The sequence below is a fragment of the Panulirus ornatus genome, chromosome 1, assembly GCF_036320965.1.
Source record: "Panulirus ornatus isolate Po-2019 chromosome 1, ASM3632096v1, whole genome shotgun sequence".
Lineage (NCBI taxonomy): Eukaryota > Metazoa > Arthropoda > Malacostraca > Decapoda > Palinuridae > Panulirus > Panulirus ornatus.
In genome coordinates, this window is record NC_092224.1 from 31,077,491 (window position 1) to 31,098,149 (window position 20,659).

The following is a 20,659-nucleotide window of genomic DNA, read 5'->3' on the forward strand; positions in this document are numbered from 1 at the left end:
CTCTCTCTCTCTCTCTCTCTCTCTCTCTCTCTCTCTCTCTCTCTCTCTCTCTCTCTCTCTCTCTCCCACCTTGGCCGAGGTTTGCTTCTTGGCGGTCGAAGGATGGGACGGATTCCTCTGGATGCCATCAGGGTGGGAGCGGGAGGAGGAAGTGAGGTGGAGGCAAGCCACGGTAATATCCTGAGTGGGGAGAGGAAGTCCTCCCCTCCTCTTCTCTCCCTTCCCTCCTCTCCCTCGCCCAGCTGAACCCTGGAGGATATTCCCAGCGGATTCAATACTGGCCCAGCCACCGTGGGTTCTAACTTCCTTGAGCACAAAGGTACGACCCTCGAGCACGACGCTGTGACCCTTGAGCACAAAGGTACGACCCTCGAGCACGACGCTGTGACCCTTGAGCACAAAGGTACGACCCTCGAGCACGACGCTGTGACCCTTGAGCACAAAGGTACGACCCTCGAACACGACGGTACGACCCTCGAACAGGACGCTGTGACCCTTGAGCACGAAGGTACGACCCTCGAGCATGACGCTGTGACCCTTGAGCACAAAGGCACGACCCTCGAGCACGACTGTGTAATCCTTGAATAAGACGGTGCGACCCTCGAACACGACGGTACGACCAATGCACACGACGATGTGATCCTTGAGCACGAAGGTACGACCCTCGAACACGACGGTACTACCTTTGAGCACGAGTTGTAGGACCCCTGAGTATTATAGTACGACCCTTAGGTATAATGACCTAATCTTTGTCCTGACCTTTGAAGGGTCAGGTCACAAGTCACATCGTCCATCTCACCCAAGGGTCAGCCCGTCGTGCTGAAGGGGTTGGTGGCTGAGGAAGACCGCATGTGTGGGTGTGGTAGAGTTAGTGGTAGTGGTGAATGTAGTGTCAGTTTTAGTAAAAGTTGTGATAGTAAAACTAGTAGTAGCAGTAGGTGGAAGTGGTGGTGGTGGTGGTAGTAAGTAGTGGTAGTGGTGGTAGTTGTAGTAGTAGTAGTAACAGTAAATGAAGAAGTAGTAGTCATAGTATTCGCAATAGTAGTGGTAGTAGTAGTAGTAACAGCAGCAGTGGTATAGTATTTGGAAGTAGAAATAATATTGGTCAAAACACTGGTGATGGTGGTGATCATCGTGGTAATGGTGGTACTGATATTAATAGATGTAGTTGTGGTATAGTACAGGGGACATGTACAGGTCTCCTACGGGGGACTGACAGATGTTTTATGTATTTTGCTGATGGAATAAAGAATTGCAGAGTAACGTCTCCATGTAGAGCATCATATCTCCTGTGGATTATCATACCACCTGTGAATTATCATACTCCATGTGGAGTGTCATACCTTCATGTGATATATCATACCCCCATGTGGAGTTTCGTATCTCTGTGGTGAGAATCAGACATCCACGTAGAGTATCAAACTCCTATGTGGAATATCATACAATACGTAGATGATTATATCCCATGTAGAGTATTATATCCTCAAGTATAGTATCATACCTCATGTGAAGTATGATATCCTAATGTAGAGTATCATACTCCATATAGAGTATCATATTCCATACTCATGTAGGGTATCTTATCCCCATGTAGAGTATTATACCCCATGTAGAGTATCATATTCTATACTCAATGACGGTACCTTATCTCAATGGAAAGTACCATGCCCCATGTAGGGTAACGTACCCCATGTAGAGCACCACACCCCATGTACAGTTCCACAACCCATGGAGAACAGGGAGTTATTGTTACCCGATGTCCATCAAAGCCATGATGCACAGCTGGTGAACAAGGCTTTGGAACCTGTTCTTTCACCTCTAACATGAAATGTAAACACGGATGGCACGGGAGAGAGAGAGCAGCCCACGGCCGACCAATCACAGACGTAACCGGAAGTGACGGACAGCGGAAGGTCACCGGAAGGTCACAGTCATGCTGGCTGTGCTGGAGGTGGACGCTCCGACAGCTTGGTGACGCAGGCTGTTCCATTACGATTAGGGTGCGTTAGGATATGCGTAAGGAGGTTATGATATAGTATCAGGATAGGTTATGGGAATTAGATTTACCGTTGTCAAAGTAGGGTTAGGATAGGCGAGGATCGGTATGGGTTTCATCAACAGCGACCTATCCCATGGAGTTTCTCAATCAGGCCTCGTCTATCAAACCCTCTCCTTGTCCCTCTATCTTTCGCTTTGACTTCTTCTTCTTCTTCTCTTCCTGTAGAGGCGCTCCGCCCCGGTTGGCGGCGGAGTCTCCTGCCGCATGGGACAGCCCAGGGCAAGAGGGAGGTAGGCGGGGGGGAAGAAGAAGAGGAGGAGGAGGAGGAAGGAGGAGGATGAGGAGAGGGCGGGGAGAGGAGGTGGATGGACGCCACGGTAAGAAATTGAAGAGAGGGCGATGTGCCAGGAGCAGCCAGTGTGAGGGAAGGTCTGCACCGTCGCGACGTACCCTCGGTGGTGGCTGGGGGTCTGAGGAGGAGGAGGAGGCGGCGGAGGTATGAGAAAAGAGAGAGAGAGAGAGAGAGAGAGAGAGAGAGAGAGAGAGAGAGAGAGAGAGAGAGAGAGAGAGAATATATATAAAGACGGTGAAGTTGAAGAATGTCCTTGTCATACCTTTTGGTGGCTTGTTTGATACTATTACATGTACTGCACTCCTGGTGGTGTTTACTGAGTAGGTACGTCGTGTATCACCAGGGGTTCCCACAACACCCTGGTCATCATCGGTAAAGACCTGCATCCCTTCTTTATCATTCCCTCTTGCCTACCTTCCCTAAGTCATTACTCCTTACCATTTTAGTCATTGTATACCTTCCCACACTTCTTTTCCTCCCTCAGGAAGTGCAATAAGGTCTAAAGACTTTCGTTTAGGAATGAAAATTCATAGTTCTTATGAACGTAAAACTTAGGATTGACTCCTGACAGACACCCCTGAAGCAGAGACCGAATTTCTACGCTGTTGCCACTGAGTCGGAATGTCACTGGACGAATGTTCACTGTAGGGACCAACCTATGGGAACCCCAGCCTCTAGCAGTGTGGCGAACCTCCAGAAGAACTTATCAAGTCTGGCTATCGTCTGGTTTCGTCGTACTGATGCTCCAGGTCTATTCCAGCCAGAGGTCTGGACTGAAGGTGTGTCCATAACGTTGCACCTCGGTCAGCCCCACGTCTGTAGCTCCTCGACACAGGAGTTCCTGCTGTTAGTATGTAAGGAGTTACAAGGAGCTTAGAGGTACTGGGCGGGCTATCATTCTGTGAAAGGCGCGACACCCAGGTAGTGGCTTTTGGAAACTTGACTGTTGTTGTTGTTGTTGGTCAGTATATCAAGTGTGCTGTGCATGGGCCATCTCCAGCCGACCGTCCTGCATCAGTCGATAGCCGAAGCATCTTAGACTCTGCCTCTCTTCGAAGAATCTTCGCCTCTACTGCGATGTGTGAGTTTCAGGACGAAGAGATGTTCTGTGCAGTGTGATTATTTGTGTTGGATCAAAATCTAAAGGCAGCTAATCAGTTACGACAAGCCTAATCCTTTGATCACGGCAGCACAACCCTTGGGTATGATGGTATGACCTTTGACCTGACCCTTGAGGGTCAGGTCATCGTAGGCAAATGCCATACCGCCGTACTCGAGGGGTTTGTGCAACACTTGATACCAAGGAACTGGATGCTGAGGTGGGTGTCGTCCTCGTGGCTCTCCCAACATATGTGCCAATAATTTCTTTCCTTGACTTTATGACGACCAGGAGAATGAGAATCCCTGGGGACGTGTATAAGTCGTCAGATCTGAGCTTTCGATCTTTCACCAGCGTTTATCAAGTCTGCGTCTTAGATTCTACACTAACAGTATTGATATCAATAATGTGTGATCATAGCCTTTTGGGGGAAAAGTCCCTCAAAGCTGCATCTAAACATTAAGGACTTTTTGGAATTATATTTACTTCCAGAAGTGGTGGCAGACCTCTGGCAGCAACCTTCAGCCTGGATCCAATATGAGAAAGAAGAATTATTCTGAGAGCCTTACGTAAGAGTCCCTGGGATGAATTGTGTCGGAGGAGAAATCCACGAGTTGTCTGGGATCCAAAGTATCCCACGTTGTCTTCTGGAGGTCAAGTTAGAGCTTCGCCTCAGAGTGAATCCTTGCCCTTCCTGAAGGAGGGAGGCAATGTGTCGCTAAGGTCGACTTGGCAGTGTGCTCCTGAAGGCGACCAGGCAGATGACTTAGCTTGGCAGTGTGCAACTGAAGGCGACCAGGCAGACGACTTTGCTTCGTAGTGTGCTACTGAAAGCGACCAGGCAGACGACTTGGTTTGGCAGGGTGCTACTGAAGGAGACCCAGTAGATGACTTAGCTTGGCAGTGTGCTACTGAAGGCGACCAGGCAAACGACTTGGCTTGGCATTGTGCTACTGAAGGCGACCAGGCAGGCGAGTTGGCTTGGCAGTATGCTACTGAAGCCGACCAGGCAGAGGAGGTGGCCTAGCGGTGTGTGTGTGTGACTGGACAGGCTGTTGACAGACAATAAGCCAACTTGAGAGACAATGGAGCGAGTGCTCCTCCACCTACTGGCCTGATCTTGGAGTCAACTCTGTTCATGGCCGACGGCACAACCTGGTTTTATCTTAGTAGCCGAATACGACCGTCATCTGGAGTCTGTCGAAGACCAGGCATCACCTCGTTTGCTCTAGCTTAGTGCTGGGTGCTTGGTGTTCTCAGCCCTGGGTCTGTGGGTCCTGGGTCTCCTGCATGCTGGGTCTAGGATTCCTGAGTACTGGGTCTGTAAATCCTAGGTGTTGTATCTGGGGATCCTGGGTGCTGGGTCTAGGAGTTCTTAATTCCAGGATCTATGAGTCCTTGGTGTTGAGTCTAGGGCTTTTCTGTGTGCTAGGTGTCCTCGGCCCTGGGTTTAGAATCCTGAATTTGGGGCTCCTTGGTACTTGGTGTTCTGAGCCTTCTAGTCTATGGGCCCCTAGGTATTAGCTGTCCTAGGTACTGATTTTAGGATTCCTGGGTGCTGGAATGTGTGTCTTAGGAGACGTATCACAGTCTTGTGTTGTGTCATTATACGTCTCTTGGAATGGTATCAAAATCTTAGCCACAGGAGAGACGATAGGCTGACGTCCAGTCTCGATTGGGTGTTCGGAGCTGATATCCTTCGTCAGTAGGGCGGAGGGGCTGTGGCGCGGTGCTGTACGTGCCACTCCGGGAGCTGTGATCACCGGAGGCTGGCCAGCGAGGCGGGGAACTCAGCCAGGTGGGATGTTGGTGCCACCGGTATGTTGTACAGGAGGAGTTTCTCCTCTTTTGTCTAAGGCTTCAGGAGCTACACGACGGAGGTACTCCTTCGTCGTGGTGGTGGTGTTAGTGAAAGGACAACGTAGGAGGCGCTGCAGAATTCAGGACGCCTTAGTACTGGCGCACTTTATGGTCATAATCTACACGATTGTTTGAGCTAACTGGCCATACACTGAGTCGTGTGACTTGTCTGACAAGATGGGGGAAGAGAAACTTCAGATTTTCTCGGTAATATTGATGTCTAGTACGTTAGCTCCCACTGGGGGGTGGACGGAACGCACTCTATCGGCAGCAAGTAAGTCTTGGATATTTTACGAACGTATATAACTGTCGGTCATCTGGTCAGACTACCTTCTCTAGCCTCTTTCACAGGCCGGAGGAAACATCGAGTTCGACTCTTGGTATATCACACATTCTCGCAGCGTGACCCGTTTTCTAACATGGTGGTTCACAGACGGAGTTCATTTTTCTGAGGTGATCTGTCCCTGGGACCGACACGGTTTTCACCAATTCCTTCTAACTGTTGTTGGAGGAAGGGACGTAAGTAGGTACCCCGAGCCCTACTTACTCTCTCTCTCTCTCTCTCTCTCTCTCTCTCTCTCTCTCTCTCTCTCTCTCTCTCTCTCTCTCTCTCTCTCTCTCTCTCCCCCGACACAGCGGCGCACTATACAGTGGAAACTATTCTAGAGGGAGTGACGCGGGTCGGTTCCTGTCAAAGAAAACAGGATTGCCTCTTACAATGGGAGACTTAATAAATCCTTTAAGGAACCAGTTCTGCTTTCCTGGTCATTAACTTCCCTTTCGTACAGGTTAGACAGAATCTTTCTGATTTTCTATGGGCTAGTTTATCCTCTTTAGTATGAAGGTACGACCCTCGAAGGACTACGATATGACCCTTGGATATGATATGACGTTGACCTTTGACCTTAACCATAAATGTCAGGGTCGAACCCATGGCTATCATGTCGTGTTGAGGGCACCAGTGGGCTGTGTACACTGCTCTGGCACGGGAGTTGGACAGTGTTTTCACTGATGTTCTTCAGGGCAAAGATTTGCCTCGTTGGCCTGACACTCAGCTGTTGCTGGTCTGGATATCTCCTGACTGACACTCGTCAGTCCTGGTCTGGATACCTCCTGACACTCGTCAGTCCTGGTCTGGTTATCTCCTGACACTCGTCAGTCCTGGTCTAGATGTCTCCTGACACTCGTCAGTCCTGGTCTGATATCTCCTGACTGACACTCGTCAGTCCTGGTCTGGATACCTCCTGACACTCGTCAGTCCTGGTGAAGATACCTCCTGACACTCGTCAGTCCTGGTCAAGATACCTCCTGACACTCGTCAGTCCTGGTCTAGGTACCTCCTGACACTCGTCAGTCCTGGTCAAGATACCTCCTGACACTCGTCAGTCCTGGTCAAGATACCTCCTGACACTCATCAGCCTTGGTCAAGATACCTCCTGACAGTCAGTCCACCCTGCCTGGATCCCGTCTGACATATATCTATATTTCACTAATGAGTGAAGGGCCTCTGCTATCCTCCACGGAGTAAACATATTTCTTTTTCTTTTCTTTTTCTTTTCTTTTTTCTTTTTAAACGCAGTGGGACGTTGATGAATGCCCTGCAGGACAACCCCGACCCACCCCCACAGTCATTGCCCGCTGGAAACCTAATACTAATTACCATGACCGAGCGAGCTATTACCGTCAGCGTGATGCGTATTTTAAATGTCACAGTACGCTCTCACGATCACCAGGAGATGAATACGCTTAAGATAAGCTCTCACGCTCGATAGAGGATTAATACATTCAGATACGCTCTCACGCTCAATATAAGATTAATACGCTCAGAAGATTAATACGTGAAGATAAACCTGTCAGGCTCTGAAGAAGAAAAAAAAAAGATTTAACTCCCCCTGGAGATTAAACACTTCCATCGGCAATCGATACGCTTAAAAATAAAGCGTTTCAATTTTGCATAGATAAGATGCTCACATTGGAACTTGGAAGGCACCAACACCTGGTTGCTATGGCAACGTTTTGTGAGGCTGGGCAGGGCAGGGGGCCAATCAGAGATGCTGAGGGGAGGAGGCACTGCGTCTCATCACATTATCTCTCTCTCTCTCTCTCTCTCTCTCTCTCTCTCTCTCTCTCTCTCTCTCTCTCTCTCTCTCTCTCTCTGTATATATATATATATATATATATATATATATATATATATATATATATATATATATATATATATATATATATATATATATATATATATATATATAGCCTAGCGGCAGCATTCCCGCCTGTGGCACAGGGGTCTCGGGTTCGATCCTGGCTGTTGGAGGTTTGTATGATATATATATATATATATATATATATATATATATATATATATATATATATATATATATATATATATATATATATATATACACTTATATATACGTATACGCACATAGAGCTGGCCATAAACCTAAAGTAACTACACCAACAAACATATACGTAAGACTTTCCTGTCTTAAATCACTTCCACGACCCCTCAAGTTTCAGTAATCGGACCCAGTGGTCAATGTGACCCTTATTCTGTTCTGTATATTTTCTATACACACTGCGACGCGTTACTCCTCCCTTTCCTTAGGATGTTTGGCGTAACTCCAGTGGTCGTCGGCATTAACTTCATTTTCGATATCAGCAACTGTGGTTGGTTTCAACTGTGGTTGGAGTCATCTGTGGTTGGAGTCATCTGTGGTTGGTCTCAATTGTGGTTGGAGTCATCTGTGGTTGGTCTCAATTGTGGTTGGTTTCAATTGTGGTTGGAGTCATCTGTGGTTGGAGTCATCTGTGGTTGGTTTCAACTGTGGTTGGTTTCAATTGTGGTTGGAGTCATCTGTGGTTGGTCTCAATTGTGGTTGGTTTCATCTGTGGTTGGTCTCATTTGAGGTTGGTCTCGACTGAAACACTCTGTGCCAAATGGCGAATCAGAGGGTCGAGCGGGACCACAGATTAAGTGGTTCTGTGACTGAGGAAGAATTCAGGACACCTCCTTCCCTCAGAGATGCAAAATATTCCGAAGTGGTAGTTTACCCTTGAAAAAAAGAAAAAAAGAAAATGGGAACCGTAACCTTGCGACTAACTCAACTCGCATTAAATGCTTAAAACATAAGAGAATGAAGCGGCGTTTCTTCATGATGCAGCTTTTTTCTTTTCCACACACTTTATGTAAGTGTATTTGTTCATCGTCCCATTGATGTAAATATGGCAGCCAACAAAAGACAGTGATGCCATCAGCATTGAGGTTATCAGTTTCCAACTCTTCAGGGAAGCGGTTCCAAGATCCATACCGTCATCTATGATCGTATTCAGTTAGTGTTATAAGGTAAGAACCCTGAGTCTTCCTCCTCCAGGATTCATCGCACTGATGTGCGGCTGATTCTCTCTTCGTCTTGCATGACCTGTGTACACTTACCTCCTCCAGGCGTTGCCATCCAGCATTCAGTACTGTCTGGAAACGCGAACAATCAAGACTTCTCAGTATGGGAGGCGTAGGCAGCGACTGGCAATGGGGACCATAGGTGGGAAAGAGAGCTTGGTAAGGTCACGGAAGATGTACAAAAGGCAAATGGATGAAGAAGGCTAAGATGATTCATAGGGAGCCAGGGGAATGAGAGAAAGCCAGGGAGACGAAGAGGGGAAGAGGAACATCCCGGATGATGAGGTAGGGGAACGAGGAAGCAGGAAGATGAAGAAGAGAGCCAGGAGGACGAAGAGAAGAGCTAGGGGGGATGGAGAGGAGAGCCAGGGAGACGAAGATGTGTTCGAGAAGAGAATAAGAGCCAGTGGAGCGAGGAGATGAACCAGTGGGACGTGAAGAAAAGATCATGGGACGAGAAGAGGAGCCAGCCGGACGAAGTGAAGATCCAGGCGGACGAGGAGAAGAGCCAGTGGAACCAGGAAAAGATTCAAGGCGACGAGATAGAGAGCCATGCGGACTGGGAAGGGCCAAGGGGAAGGAGGCTTGGGGGAGCCATGGGGACGAGTGCCTACCTACGAGTACCTATGACGAGATTTTGTTAAAGTGGAACTCGCAGTGTGTTTTTCTCGAGGAATTAACCCTTTTGTTCTGCCACCAGATTTGTTAGATAACCGTCTGTTCTGGATTCAACCGGGTATTGATCTCAACCATAGATCTAATTTTCTTTCAAGTTGTTCCTCGCCTGTTTCTTGTTATTCCTGAAATTTCGTTGCGATGTCTTTCTATTTTCTTTCATGGCTTCAGAGGATGCGTAAGATAGCAGGGTGAAGGAGGAGAAGGAAGAAGAAGAAGAAGAGGAGGAGGAGGAGGAGGAGGAGGAGGAGGAAGAAGAGGAGGAGGAGAATAGCAATGATGAGAGGATGAGAGCCAAGGGACCGAGATAATCCAAGGGGAAAAGAAATCGCTGGGGGACAAGGACTTGCCAGGGAGACGAGAAGGAGAGACTTAAGGGTGAGAAGGGTGGATAGAGGTGGATCAAGGATGGTGTCTGGAGGGAAGTGAGTAAGAAGAAGTGGATGAGGAAGATTGAGAGATAAGGTGGGAGAGAGAGAGAGAGAGAGAGAGAGAGAGAGAGAGAGAGAGAGAGAGAGAGAGAGAGAGAGAGAGATGAGGTGGGGAGAGATGTAGGGAGACGGTGTCTCACAGACAAATCCCATACGTCTTTTCCAGACACACCTCGTCTGTCTCTCGTAGACACGCCCATCTGTCCCCCCGAGACACACCCAGTCTGTCTCTTCCTGACACACCCAGTCTGTCTCTTCCAGACACAACCAGTCTGTCTCTCTGACACACCCCGTCTGTCTCCCTCAGACGCTTCCTGTCTGTCTGTCCTAGACACATCCCGTCTGTCTATTGCAGACAAATTACCTCTGTCTCATGTTCACTCTTAATCTCACGAAACTTTCGCTCACATAAATTCTCTCTCTCTCTCTCTCTCTCTCTCTCTCTCTCTCTCTCTCTCTCTCTCTCTCTCTCTCTCTCTCTCTCTCTCTTCCATGCACATAAATTCTCATAGACTCTCCCTGTTTTACCGACCAGACGGTGGGATGGGTTGGGTCGGAAGCCAGGAGAGAGAGAGAGAGAGGTAGGTGGGGTGAGTGAGGGGAGGGGGGTGAGGCAGTTCAGAGGGTGGGGTGGCTTGGGGGAGGAGACCAGTAGAGAGGACAGAGGGAAGGGGACTGGGTGGAGACTGATAGAGAGGGCTGGGTGGATGTTGGAGGCCGCCAGGAGAGAGTGAGGAGTAGGTGGTTAAGGTGTAGGTGGGTGAGATGTAAGTGGGTGAATGTAGGTGGGTGAGGTGTTGGCGAGTAGTGTGTACATGGGAGCCCCTTGGAGGGACAGACAACAAGAGACCAGTTGGTCAGGCTTAGCATGATAGTAGAAACAGGATAGCGAAGCAGAAGGCTACCTACTCTTCCATTTCTCCCTGTGGCTCAACCGTCGGCAGATAAAGAAAATATGAGGGGAAAAAATACTGTATCATATTTCATGGAGAGGGAAGGAGGTGGGGTGGGGTCGGAAGAGGATGTACACTGCCATGGGAATTCTATAGGAATGTGCGGACTTTGGAAGGAGAGGGTTTCCTACCCTTAACAGCTACACCACAAGGGTTGGATCTTGCTTGATGATAGCGAAAGATAAGAGATGATTGATAGATAGGATTATTTACAGACGACACGTATCATTTGAGGGTATGTCTAGTCTTGATTTGAATATATTGAGGGTTTTTGCATTCACAACATCTGGAGGTATTTATTCCAAAGTTCAGCCACTATACAAGTGGGAAAAAATATCTACTCAGGTTGCTATCACATGTTCTTTTTGTATTCATACCGGTTTGGCTAGTCATGAAGATCTCTATCTAAAATAGAAAAAAAAATCTTATGTTATTTTGTCGATTTCGTTAGTATTTCGGAAATTATGTTAGGTTTCATGTTCTCCAATTTTTGTGAGATAAATCTGAAGATCTATGAGCCTTTCCTCATAAGGCCTCTTCCCGAGGAAAGAGATTGGTTTGGTTGCTCTTCTCTGAATCTGTTTTGATTTGTTTGATCTTAGATTAAATGTGGTGACCGGGATTGAGCAGCGTATTCCAAGTTAGGTCTATACAGGTTTATTATAAGAGACAGTTGTTGTATCTATTATTTTCTAGTTTATGTTTTTGGCTTTGATTTCTTACGTCCTTTGTGCTTCATCGTATAGACATAAACATTGCTCACGGAATTCATCGCTGAAAAACCTTCTATGGTACATTTTGTACTCGTGACTTATATCTTTGGTACCAAAGTGCCTCACCCTTCATTCGTGTACGTTGAAATCCATTCGCCATGTCTGTGTCCACTCCGTCAATTGGTCTACATTCCTTTGAATCCTTGGGTAATCTTTCTCCCACTGCGTTGTAATCTCTGATGTAATGTCATCGGCAAATTTCGAGATTCTATTTGGATAAGTCTTGTCTCTAAGTCGTTGATGATGTAGATGATGAAAAGTATGGGTACCAGCACAGAACCTTGAGGGACGCCAGTTATGAAGCGAGTTCGGAAGATACTTCCCCATTGAATGCCACTCCTTGTGTCCTTTCTCAGAACCCGTTCGCTATCTTTAGAATAACAGACCCAATTTCCCAGGCCGTGAGCTTTGATTATATCTAGACGATCTTTCTTATCGTTTGCTATCGAAGGTTTGCCGAAGACTTAAGAATATAATGTCAGAGTGAGCTGGGGGTCCCTCTGATGTTATGTGCTTGGGTCTATCATGAATATGACTTAGGCATTCAGTCGATCGACTGACACTTTATCATCTTTGTAGATTTAACCAATTTGTTTCTAGTTATGGTTTGTCACTTTTACTAGTGCTAGGAGCCAGTAGAGAGGGAGGACTGGGTTGGGGAGGAGGCAAGTAGAGAGGGTAGGGAGAGCAGTCTAGAGGCCTGGGTGGGTGAGGGAGGATACTAGTACAGAGGGCGGGGTGGGTGGGTGGGAGTGGAGAACCAGTACGGAGGGTGAGGTTCGTTGGAGAGGAGACCAGTGCAGAGGTTAGGGCGAATGTAGGAGACCAGTAGAGAGGGTGGGATGGATGGGTGGGGAGGAGGAGGCCATAAAGAGGGTGGGGTGGTTGGGTGTGGAGGAGACCATTACAGTGGGCGGGGTGGGTGTGGAAGCAGGAGGCCAGTAGAGAGGGCGGGGTAGGTAGGGGAGGAGACCAGGATGCTGGTGGGAGGTGAGGTGTGACTGGGTGGAGGGTTGTCCCCCCCACCTTACCCACCCTGCCTTTTGTACGCGGGTTGGGTCAATACGGCGGCCGCTGATGCCTCCTCCTCCACCACCACCAGCTCCAGCTGCCGCCCTGGCCAGGTATGTGCCCCTTGCAGGTGTGGCGCCACACCTGTCGAACACACCCCCCTGGCCAGCCAGTAGCCTCCTCGTGCTGTACGGGGAGGCAATTCAACACCCGGTGAGGGGCTCCCCCTCTGTCTCTTAAAATTTTTCCTCGGCTGTCATAAATCGTTTTAGATTTTAGTACGCTGTCCGCGTTCACAGTACCGTAACCCAGTTTATTCCCCTCAACAACGACTCTCATACCTCAGCCATATACTTCTCCTCCTCCTCTATCTTTCTGAACGGATTTCGTGGTTCGTTTCGGGGTGTAGCCTCTGGTTGTTCTATCTTTGAATCTTTCGAAGAACTGTTGATCGTCGACGCCGTCAGACTGGTTTTGAGCCTTAATGTTTGTGTTTAGGTCAGCCCTTTACCCCTCCCTCTTCTATGGTGGAGAAATTTATGGCTTCTAACCTTGTAACTCATTTCATTTAACTGTAGTACCACCTTCGTTACCTTCCTCTAGACTTTCTCCATCAGATCTTTATGCTTCTTCCACTGCTTTGAGCATATCTGAGAAACATGGCCCAGTTCTGGCTAGGAAGTGAACAACGTATTCAGTATTTCCATACCTGTATACATGAATGCAATTCCTATTCTTACCAGCAGACAGTTTGTCTCCCTTACTGTGGTCTCTACTGAAGAGCTCGCTTGAAAGAAGAGGGAAGACACGGGAGGCAGTTGTAGAAAACAGATATTACGAGGACAGGAACCACTGAAGAAGACTGACTGGAAGGGCAGCGATTAAAAGACTTCCAGTAGCCTACCTGGCATCTGGATGTGAAAGGTGATAAACCATTGTGCTAAGGTGGGACTCTGGTGGCATGTTAGGGACTATGTCGACTCCGAAGTTCCTCTCGTACGCATATTCCACCACATTATTCCAATTTGTCGTGTCCTATCCTCATTACATGGCTATTAATCGGGTTCATTTTCATTAACCATATACCAGATCAACTCTGGAGCTTGTCTAGGTCCACCTTGTAAGATGATGTCAATCCTTCTCTCCTATTGCTTTCTTGATAATCTTGGCATCATCTGCAAACATGTTCAGGTAGGAGTCCAATCTTTCGGGCAAGTCATTTCCATAGATCAAGAAGAGTAATGGTCCCAGGACAGAACCCTGCAGAACGCCGCTGGTAACATCACCCCTTGAAGATTTAGATTCTTTATCGGGCTCTTATGTTCCACGATGTACGATCCACCTAGGTTTCTCTCTTGCCTAAGACGAAGCGTGGAAATGATAAAGTACGTTATACATGATCTCCTTTTTCCTGGCACCATGCTGTCTCTCAGTTGGGTAGTTTCGCCTTTGCAAGAAATCCCTCATTGGCTTATTGATTATCTTTTTAATCACTTCACATGCTCGTCTATAGATGAGCGCATCATCCCGGTCTCCTTTGCTAAAGATAGGCATGACGTGTGCCTTCCACTACTCCATCAGCACCTTAACATCTTCCAGTGATGTATATGAACAGCGTTGCAAGTGCTGTGTCAAGTGTACCCGCACAGTCTTTAGCACAACTGGAGACATATCATCAGGATCACAAGCCTTAACCCAATTCAGTATTCTGTTTCTGCCTTTTCAAGATATTCCATAGCTTTCCATGACTTCCTTCCCATTCCATTCCGCTGGCGTTTGGGGCTAATAGTGTCTTCCTCTGTGAAACCACATCTAAACTTGTCATTCAGTTTTTTCACATATACTTGAACCATCGTCTGTCTCTGCTGCCTTGTTCACATTATCCTTTCAAAGTTTCCTTCCTCTTCCGTTTCCCTGCTCTCTTATACCTTACATCTGGTGGGTTCCTGGAATGCTGCCAAAATATTCTCGACAGTACATCCCTTTTGACGTCTTATATGGAACTACATCTCCCAATATTCTAGACCGTCTCTCTGTGTGTGAGACGAACAGTAGCCACATTCCTTCTCCTTTATTGTAAACTTCACAAAACCTTTTCACCGCAGTGCTTGGTTCCTGGCCACTGAACTCTATTGAGGGTTGATGTAATCATAGAAATTCTTCTGTACAATTTCCATGATTCTATCTCCTTTCTGTGTCTCGTTTCATCTGAGTCTTTCTACGATTCATTCGGCAAATAATCAAAAGCTATCATCACATTCTGGTGTGTCATACATGATCTTATGAGTTTCCAGTGCTACTGTGTGTGAAGACAAGATCCAGTTGTGATTGTGTTTCAAATCCTTTCCTCCTGGAGTACTCTGTAACATGATGGCACAGGAAAGCTTCCCATATACTCTCGAAGAACTTGTGTCTCCATGAGTCTAACTCTTTTATGAGAATCCAAATCCCTCGGTCATTCTCTTTATAACTGAAGTCTCCCATTATCAGCACTCTCCCATCTCTTAGCAGTGCGTTTTTCGCCGCTTCGTAGACCTTCCGCATCATTCCTTCACTGTTATCACTGAAAGTTTATTCCAGTTCATCAGAATTCTCCAGAGGATTACATGTCATCAACACAGCTTTGTCATAACTTACTTCATTCATTTTCCCCCACTCTTTGTTGTTCAAACTGGCTATGTCTTTCAAAACTTCCAGAAACTTGAGACTCTTCCTTATAAAGAGAGCAAATCCTCATCTTCCTCTTGTCCTCTCTTTCCCTCCTTATTTTTCTGGATCCCTCTGGCCAGAGCAGGTAAAATATTACCTCTTCAGTTAAGTTCTGTCTTAATAACTCCCAAAATATTAGGTGGATTTTCCCTAATTCTATCCTTGAGTTCTAGCCATCCATACCACTCATGACTCAGTCCATCTGCATTTGTTGACCATTACTCTCAGTCTTAACATTTCCATCGCCCAACATTCTTTAACCTTTCTGCAGTGCTGACGGGGCTGTTCTAACTTCCCAGCCTCAGGTGTGCATCTCTCTGTAGATGAGGCACCTTACCTGTGGACTCAATTGCTAGGTGTATGTGTGTGAGTGACCTTGTGTGTACAACTGAAGTTCCTCGGTGAGTGTCTGTGTGGTGAGATGTGTGGGGCTGGAAGACCCCCAGGGAACGTCTGGTGGTAAAAAAGCTTAGTTAAACGTGGCAAGATATTACCGTAGACTTTGTCACAATGCCTCTTGGCCTTTTACCATGCGGACCTCCACCTGACGATCCCCATTACTTGGTGATCCATCACCTGATGGTCTGTTCATTGGTGATCCGCTACTCTGTGGTCACTATCTGGTGGTCCAATGTGCCTGTTGGGCCATCACCTAATGGTCCATCAGGTCCACTACGTGGCCATCAAATCTGGAATTGGTTGGACCATTGCGTGGTGGTACCCCATCTTATAGTTCACAGTCTGGTGATCCACTGACTGGTGGCTCAGTACCTGGTGCCCCAGTACCTGATGGATCCCAGTATCTGGTGGACTAGTAAATATGGAGGTTCACTATCTACTGACTCAGTTCCTAGTGTTCCACTACCTGATGGCCCAGGACCTGGTAGTCCACTACCTGATGGCCCAGGACCTGGTAGTCCACTACCTGATGGCCCAGGACCTGGTAGTCCACTACCTGATGGTTCAAGACCTGTTAGTCCACTACCTGGTGCACCAGGTCCTGGTGACCCATGAACTGGTAGTCCACTTCCTGTTGGCTCATAACAAGGAGTCCAAGTACCTGGTAATCCAATACCTAGTGGCCCTAGTCCTGGTGATGTACTTCCTGGTGGTCCAGTTCTAGATGGTCTATTGGCTTGAGGTCCAGGTCTCGGTGACCCTGGACCTGGTGACCTGGGAGCTGGTGTCCCACTACCTGTTGGTTACCTTGTTACCCAGGTCTTGTTGACCTAGTACCCGGTGGTTGACTACCGGGTAACCCAGTACCTGGTGGTCCACTCCCTTGGGGCTCAGTGCCTGGTGGTCCAATACCTCGGGACTTACTGTATGGTGGTCCACTATCTGGTAGTCCACTGTCTGATGGTCCACAACCAGGTAATCCACTACTTGGTGGTCCACTTCTTGGCGACCCACTACCTGGTGCACTACAACCTGGTGGGCCACTAGCTGGTGGCCAAGTACACAGTGGTTTACCACTTGGTGGTAGACGTGCCTTACCACTTAACAGTGATCATATATCTTGTGGTCATACATTAGTGGTCATACATTAGTGGTCATACAACCCTGGACATACACCAATGGTCATACACCCATGGTCGTACGCTAGTGGTCATACACCAGTGGTCATACACCAGTGGTCTTACAACCACAGTCATACACTAGTGGTCATACACTAATGGTCATACACCAGTGGTCTTACAACCATAGTCATACACTAGTGGTCATACACTGATGGTCATACACCAGTGGGCATACACCAGTGGTCATACACTAATGGTCATACACAAATGGTCATACAACCGTAGTCATACACCTATGGCTGAATACACCTACTGCCAAGCACTCATGGTTACAGACTCATGGCCATACTCTCATGGTCTCATACCTCCACGGACATACTCATAACACATCCATACACTCCCCCTCCGGAGAGCGTGACGCCAGCATGTTAACTATACAAACCTGTTCTTACCCTTAAGAGGAGACGCCTCATTCATACAGCCTCCGGGCCTCCATTCATACATTCACTCGCTCAATACCACCCATACGAACCAGCATTCATACACGCCGTAGCCTTTACCATTCATACAAATCTCAGATTTCAAATGTTCGTTCTCATATATATATATATATATATATATATATATATATATATATATATATATATATATATATATATATATATATAAAACCTTTTCATAAGCCTTAGTAAAATTTGGGAACGATTCATACACAACAAAAATCTTATATCTTACATATGGTCTATATCCATTTATACAGTCCTCCCATAATGCTATATATACACTAAATCTATTAATACAAACCCTCATACAATTTCAGAAAGTCTCGACACCACTCATGCGTTGTGGCACCATTCATACACACCCTTCATACACACCCTACCACCATACTGGTACGACCACACAAGCCTAGCATTACTTGGAACTGTATCTATTTACCCTTCCACCATCTTACACTATGCATACAGTCTGGGATTATTCATGCAGACTCCGGCACTATCTATACGCTATGGCATCCCTCCTACACCGCCCTTACGCTACTCATATACATTCTAGTAGTGACATTAATACACACACACACACACACACACACGTTCTGGCGTCATCTATGTGGCGCTGTTACCATTCATGCTCGCCCTGGCACCATTCACACACACGGCACCATTCACCATTCTCACCCCCTCGTCCCGAGGCATCCTCCCTCCACCCACCCCGGCGCCCCCGAAGCACTCGCTCGACCTGCCCGGTGTCGCCACAGCTTGAAGTTTTCTTTAGTAATCTTGCTTGCTGCAACACTGTGACATTCTGTTTTCTATATATTTTTACTTATACTTTGAACTGAAAAAAATGACACATTTGTATGATATGAATAACCACTACACTTATACTATTAATAAGTAATAAAAAAAAGGAATTGAGACTTTGCTCTCAGTACCCGATCGTCTGTGGTATATTTGTGTCAAGCACGAATGCTGTCCTTCGTGATTTAATTTGTTTACAATGGGCTAAACTGGTCGATGGCCAGTTAAAACGACCAAGTTAAATATCAACGACTCTCGTGAGATAATTCTCGACCTGTATCGCACAGAGCAAGGATTTGAAAGGTTGTCTATATGTAAAACTTCGGGTCACTTGATATTACCATATGGACCGTCGCTAAAAATAAGAAATGTAATTCTCTCTCTCTCTCTCTCTCTCTCTCTCTCTCTCTCTCTCTCTCTCTCTCTCTCTCTCTCTCTCTCTCTCTCTCTCTCTGTTTACCTAAGGCAATATTCTTTTAGATTTTCCCGTGTTATTTTTCATTACTGTAGCGCCGACGTCGAGGGAGAGCGTAAATCAGGCAATTAATATGGATGCAGGAAATCACAGCAATACGGGGGCATTTCTTCTTCATGGAGCGATGACATGGCAAGCAAATATTTGAACATGTGGCAACGTTGGAAGTCTTGTAAGCAGTCTTCGCAGGCAAATTCCTCTTCAAGGTTCCTGTAAAATAGATGACAGACGGTTAAGACCTCATTTAAGTTATTTTTGAAAGACGTTCTTCAGCAAGTTTTTCACAAGTATGAAATATCTCCACAAGAATAACATTAGTATACCACGCAGCAGTTACTCTCAGAGAATGGGGTTGATATCAGGAGGCAAAATTAAAAATATTTTCATTCATATGACATTAATCGAGTAAGATATTTCGTATTGATAGGACGTGAATGTTCCACGTATAGATAAAACTTATGCATCGAATACGCTAAGTCTATCTTGTGAGAAACGACTCTGAAAAATACACTTAGAAAAAGTGGAGTGGCATCTGAGCGGAGCAGGGTTGTCGTGCGGGCGAGACTCAGGTGCTGCTGGCTGGTGCAAGTGTGAGTTGGACTGTGGCAGGCGGGAGCGGGCCCGCTCGTGACCTCAACGCGATCGATAATTACCTTCCCAGTACGAGTCGACACCGATGCAGGTGGGGATGCGATTTGGATGGAAGAGTGTGCTGGTGTTGTGGTGATTGTCTAAAGAAAGGGGCTGCCGTTTTGAATGAATGATAACCACTGTTGGCGTGGCCCCGAAACATGGACAAGCGTGTGCTTTAGGTGAGGGTTCCCCCATGCGCCTCCCCGCAGCCAAGTTAGCTTGCATTTCAATGAAGGGCAGGCGAGCTGCAGTGCTGTTTACGAAAGGAATCGGTGGCCAAGGGTGTTGATTAGGGCAAGGAGTGCCAGCGGATGGTCCTCTGGCCGTGTTGTTGACCTCGAGTGACACGTGTTTGGCCTCAGATGCCGTGGATGAGGACTCGTTGGCACTATGTAGAGGAGGGGACATAACCATGTTGTCCTCGCCGGGGGTGTCCGAAGGTAAGACATGAACTACTCTTCTTGTTGTTGTTGATGATGTAAAATGTTGTTGTTGGTTGTACGTATTTGTTTACGAGTACACCCGATGCATGTTATGAGAATAGTGACATTTAATTATGCTCAGGTATAGTTCCGCCAGCAGTGTGGTAGTAGTTTATATAGGACCCTTATGTAACAAATGGTAACAACCTCATTTGTTAAGTATCGTTACGTAAGGGCCATCGGTAAGTAGCTAACCATCTGACCCATCATTTGTACTGACTTGGCGAAATTCAGATACGCCATAAATGTCGCATCTAGTCAGCCAAAGGGGGATAGATGATTTGGTATTGCGTATGATCGGCCATCGCCAACACTTGACGCATACTGTGGCAGTTTATTTAATCATGAATTTATATGATTATACGACAATGAGAGAAATTTCCTCATGGGTCATATTTATTAACCTACTCTTGGATTTATAGAGACAAGAGCAATACTGGGGAAATTAAAGTGATAGGTAAGTTATGATGTATATAGTTGCACCATCCACCTCGTAAACAGTGCCACCCGCCCTATGAATGTCTACACCCGATAATAGTGCCTCCCGCCCCATGAGTGTCTACACCCGATAACAGTGCCCCATGAGTGTTTTCTTTATAACAGTGACTCCCGCCCCATGAGTGTTTCCACCTGATATCCTTGCTCCATGAGTTCTCTTTTACCCTATCGCAGTGCTTCTCGCCCCATTAGTGCCTCCTCTCGTTGACAGTGCCCCATGAGTGTTTACACAGTGACAGTGCCTCCCACCCCGCGAGGGTCTCTACCCGATAGCAGTGCCCCATGAGTATTTCTTTAACTGTATAACGGTGCCTCTCGCTCCATTAATGTCACCTCTCGTTAACAGTGTCCCATGAGTGTTTACCCACTAACAGTGCCTCCCGCCCCATTATCAGTGACTCAAGAGTGTTTCGTTTAACGTATAACAGTGCCTACAGCCCCGCTAGTGTCTCCTGCCACTAACAGTGCCCCATGAATGTTTACCCAGT

The 20,659-nt window shown here is 46.9% G+C and overlaps 1 protein-coding gene across 1 annotated transcript in view; it reads left to right on the forward strand.

Annotated features, from left to right (window-relative positions):
* The first annotated feature begins 19,123 nt into the window (after window positions 1-19,123).
* Window positions 19,124-20,659, forward strand: part of LOC139761183 (uncharacterized) — an 86,336-nt gene continuing 84,800 nt past the window's right edge. The window contains exon 1 of the mRNA XM_071685574.1: window positions 19,124-19,631. Within this exon, the coding sequence (XP_071541675.1) occupies window positions 19,604-19,631 (28 nt within the window). The 5' untranslated portion in view covers window positions 19,124-19,603. The remainder of the gene's footprint in view (window positions 19,632-20,659) is intronic.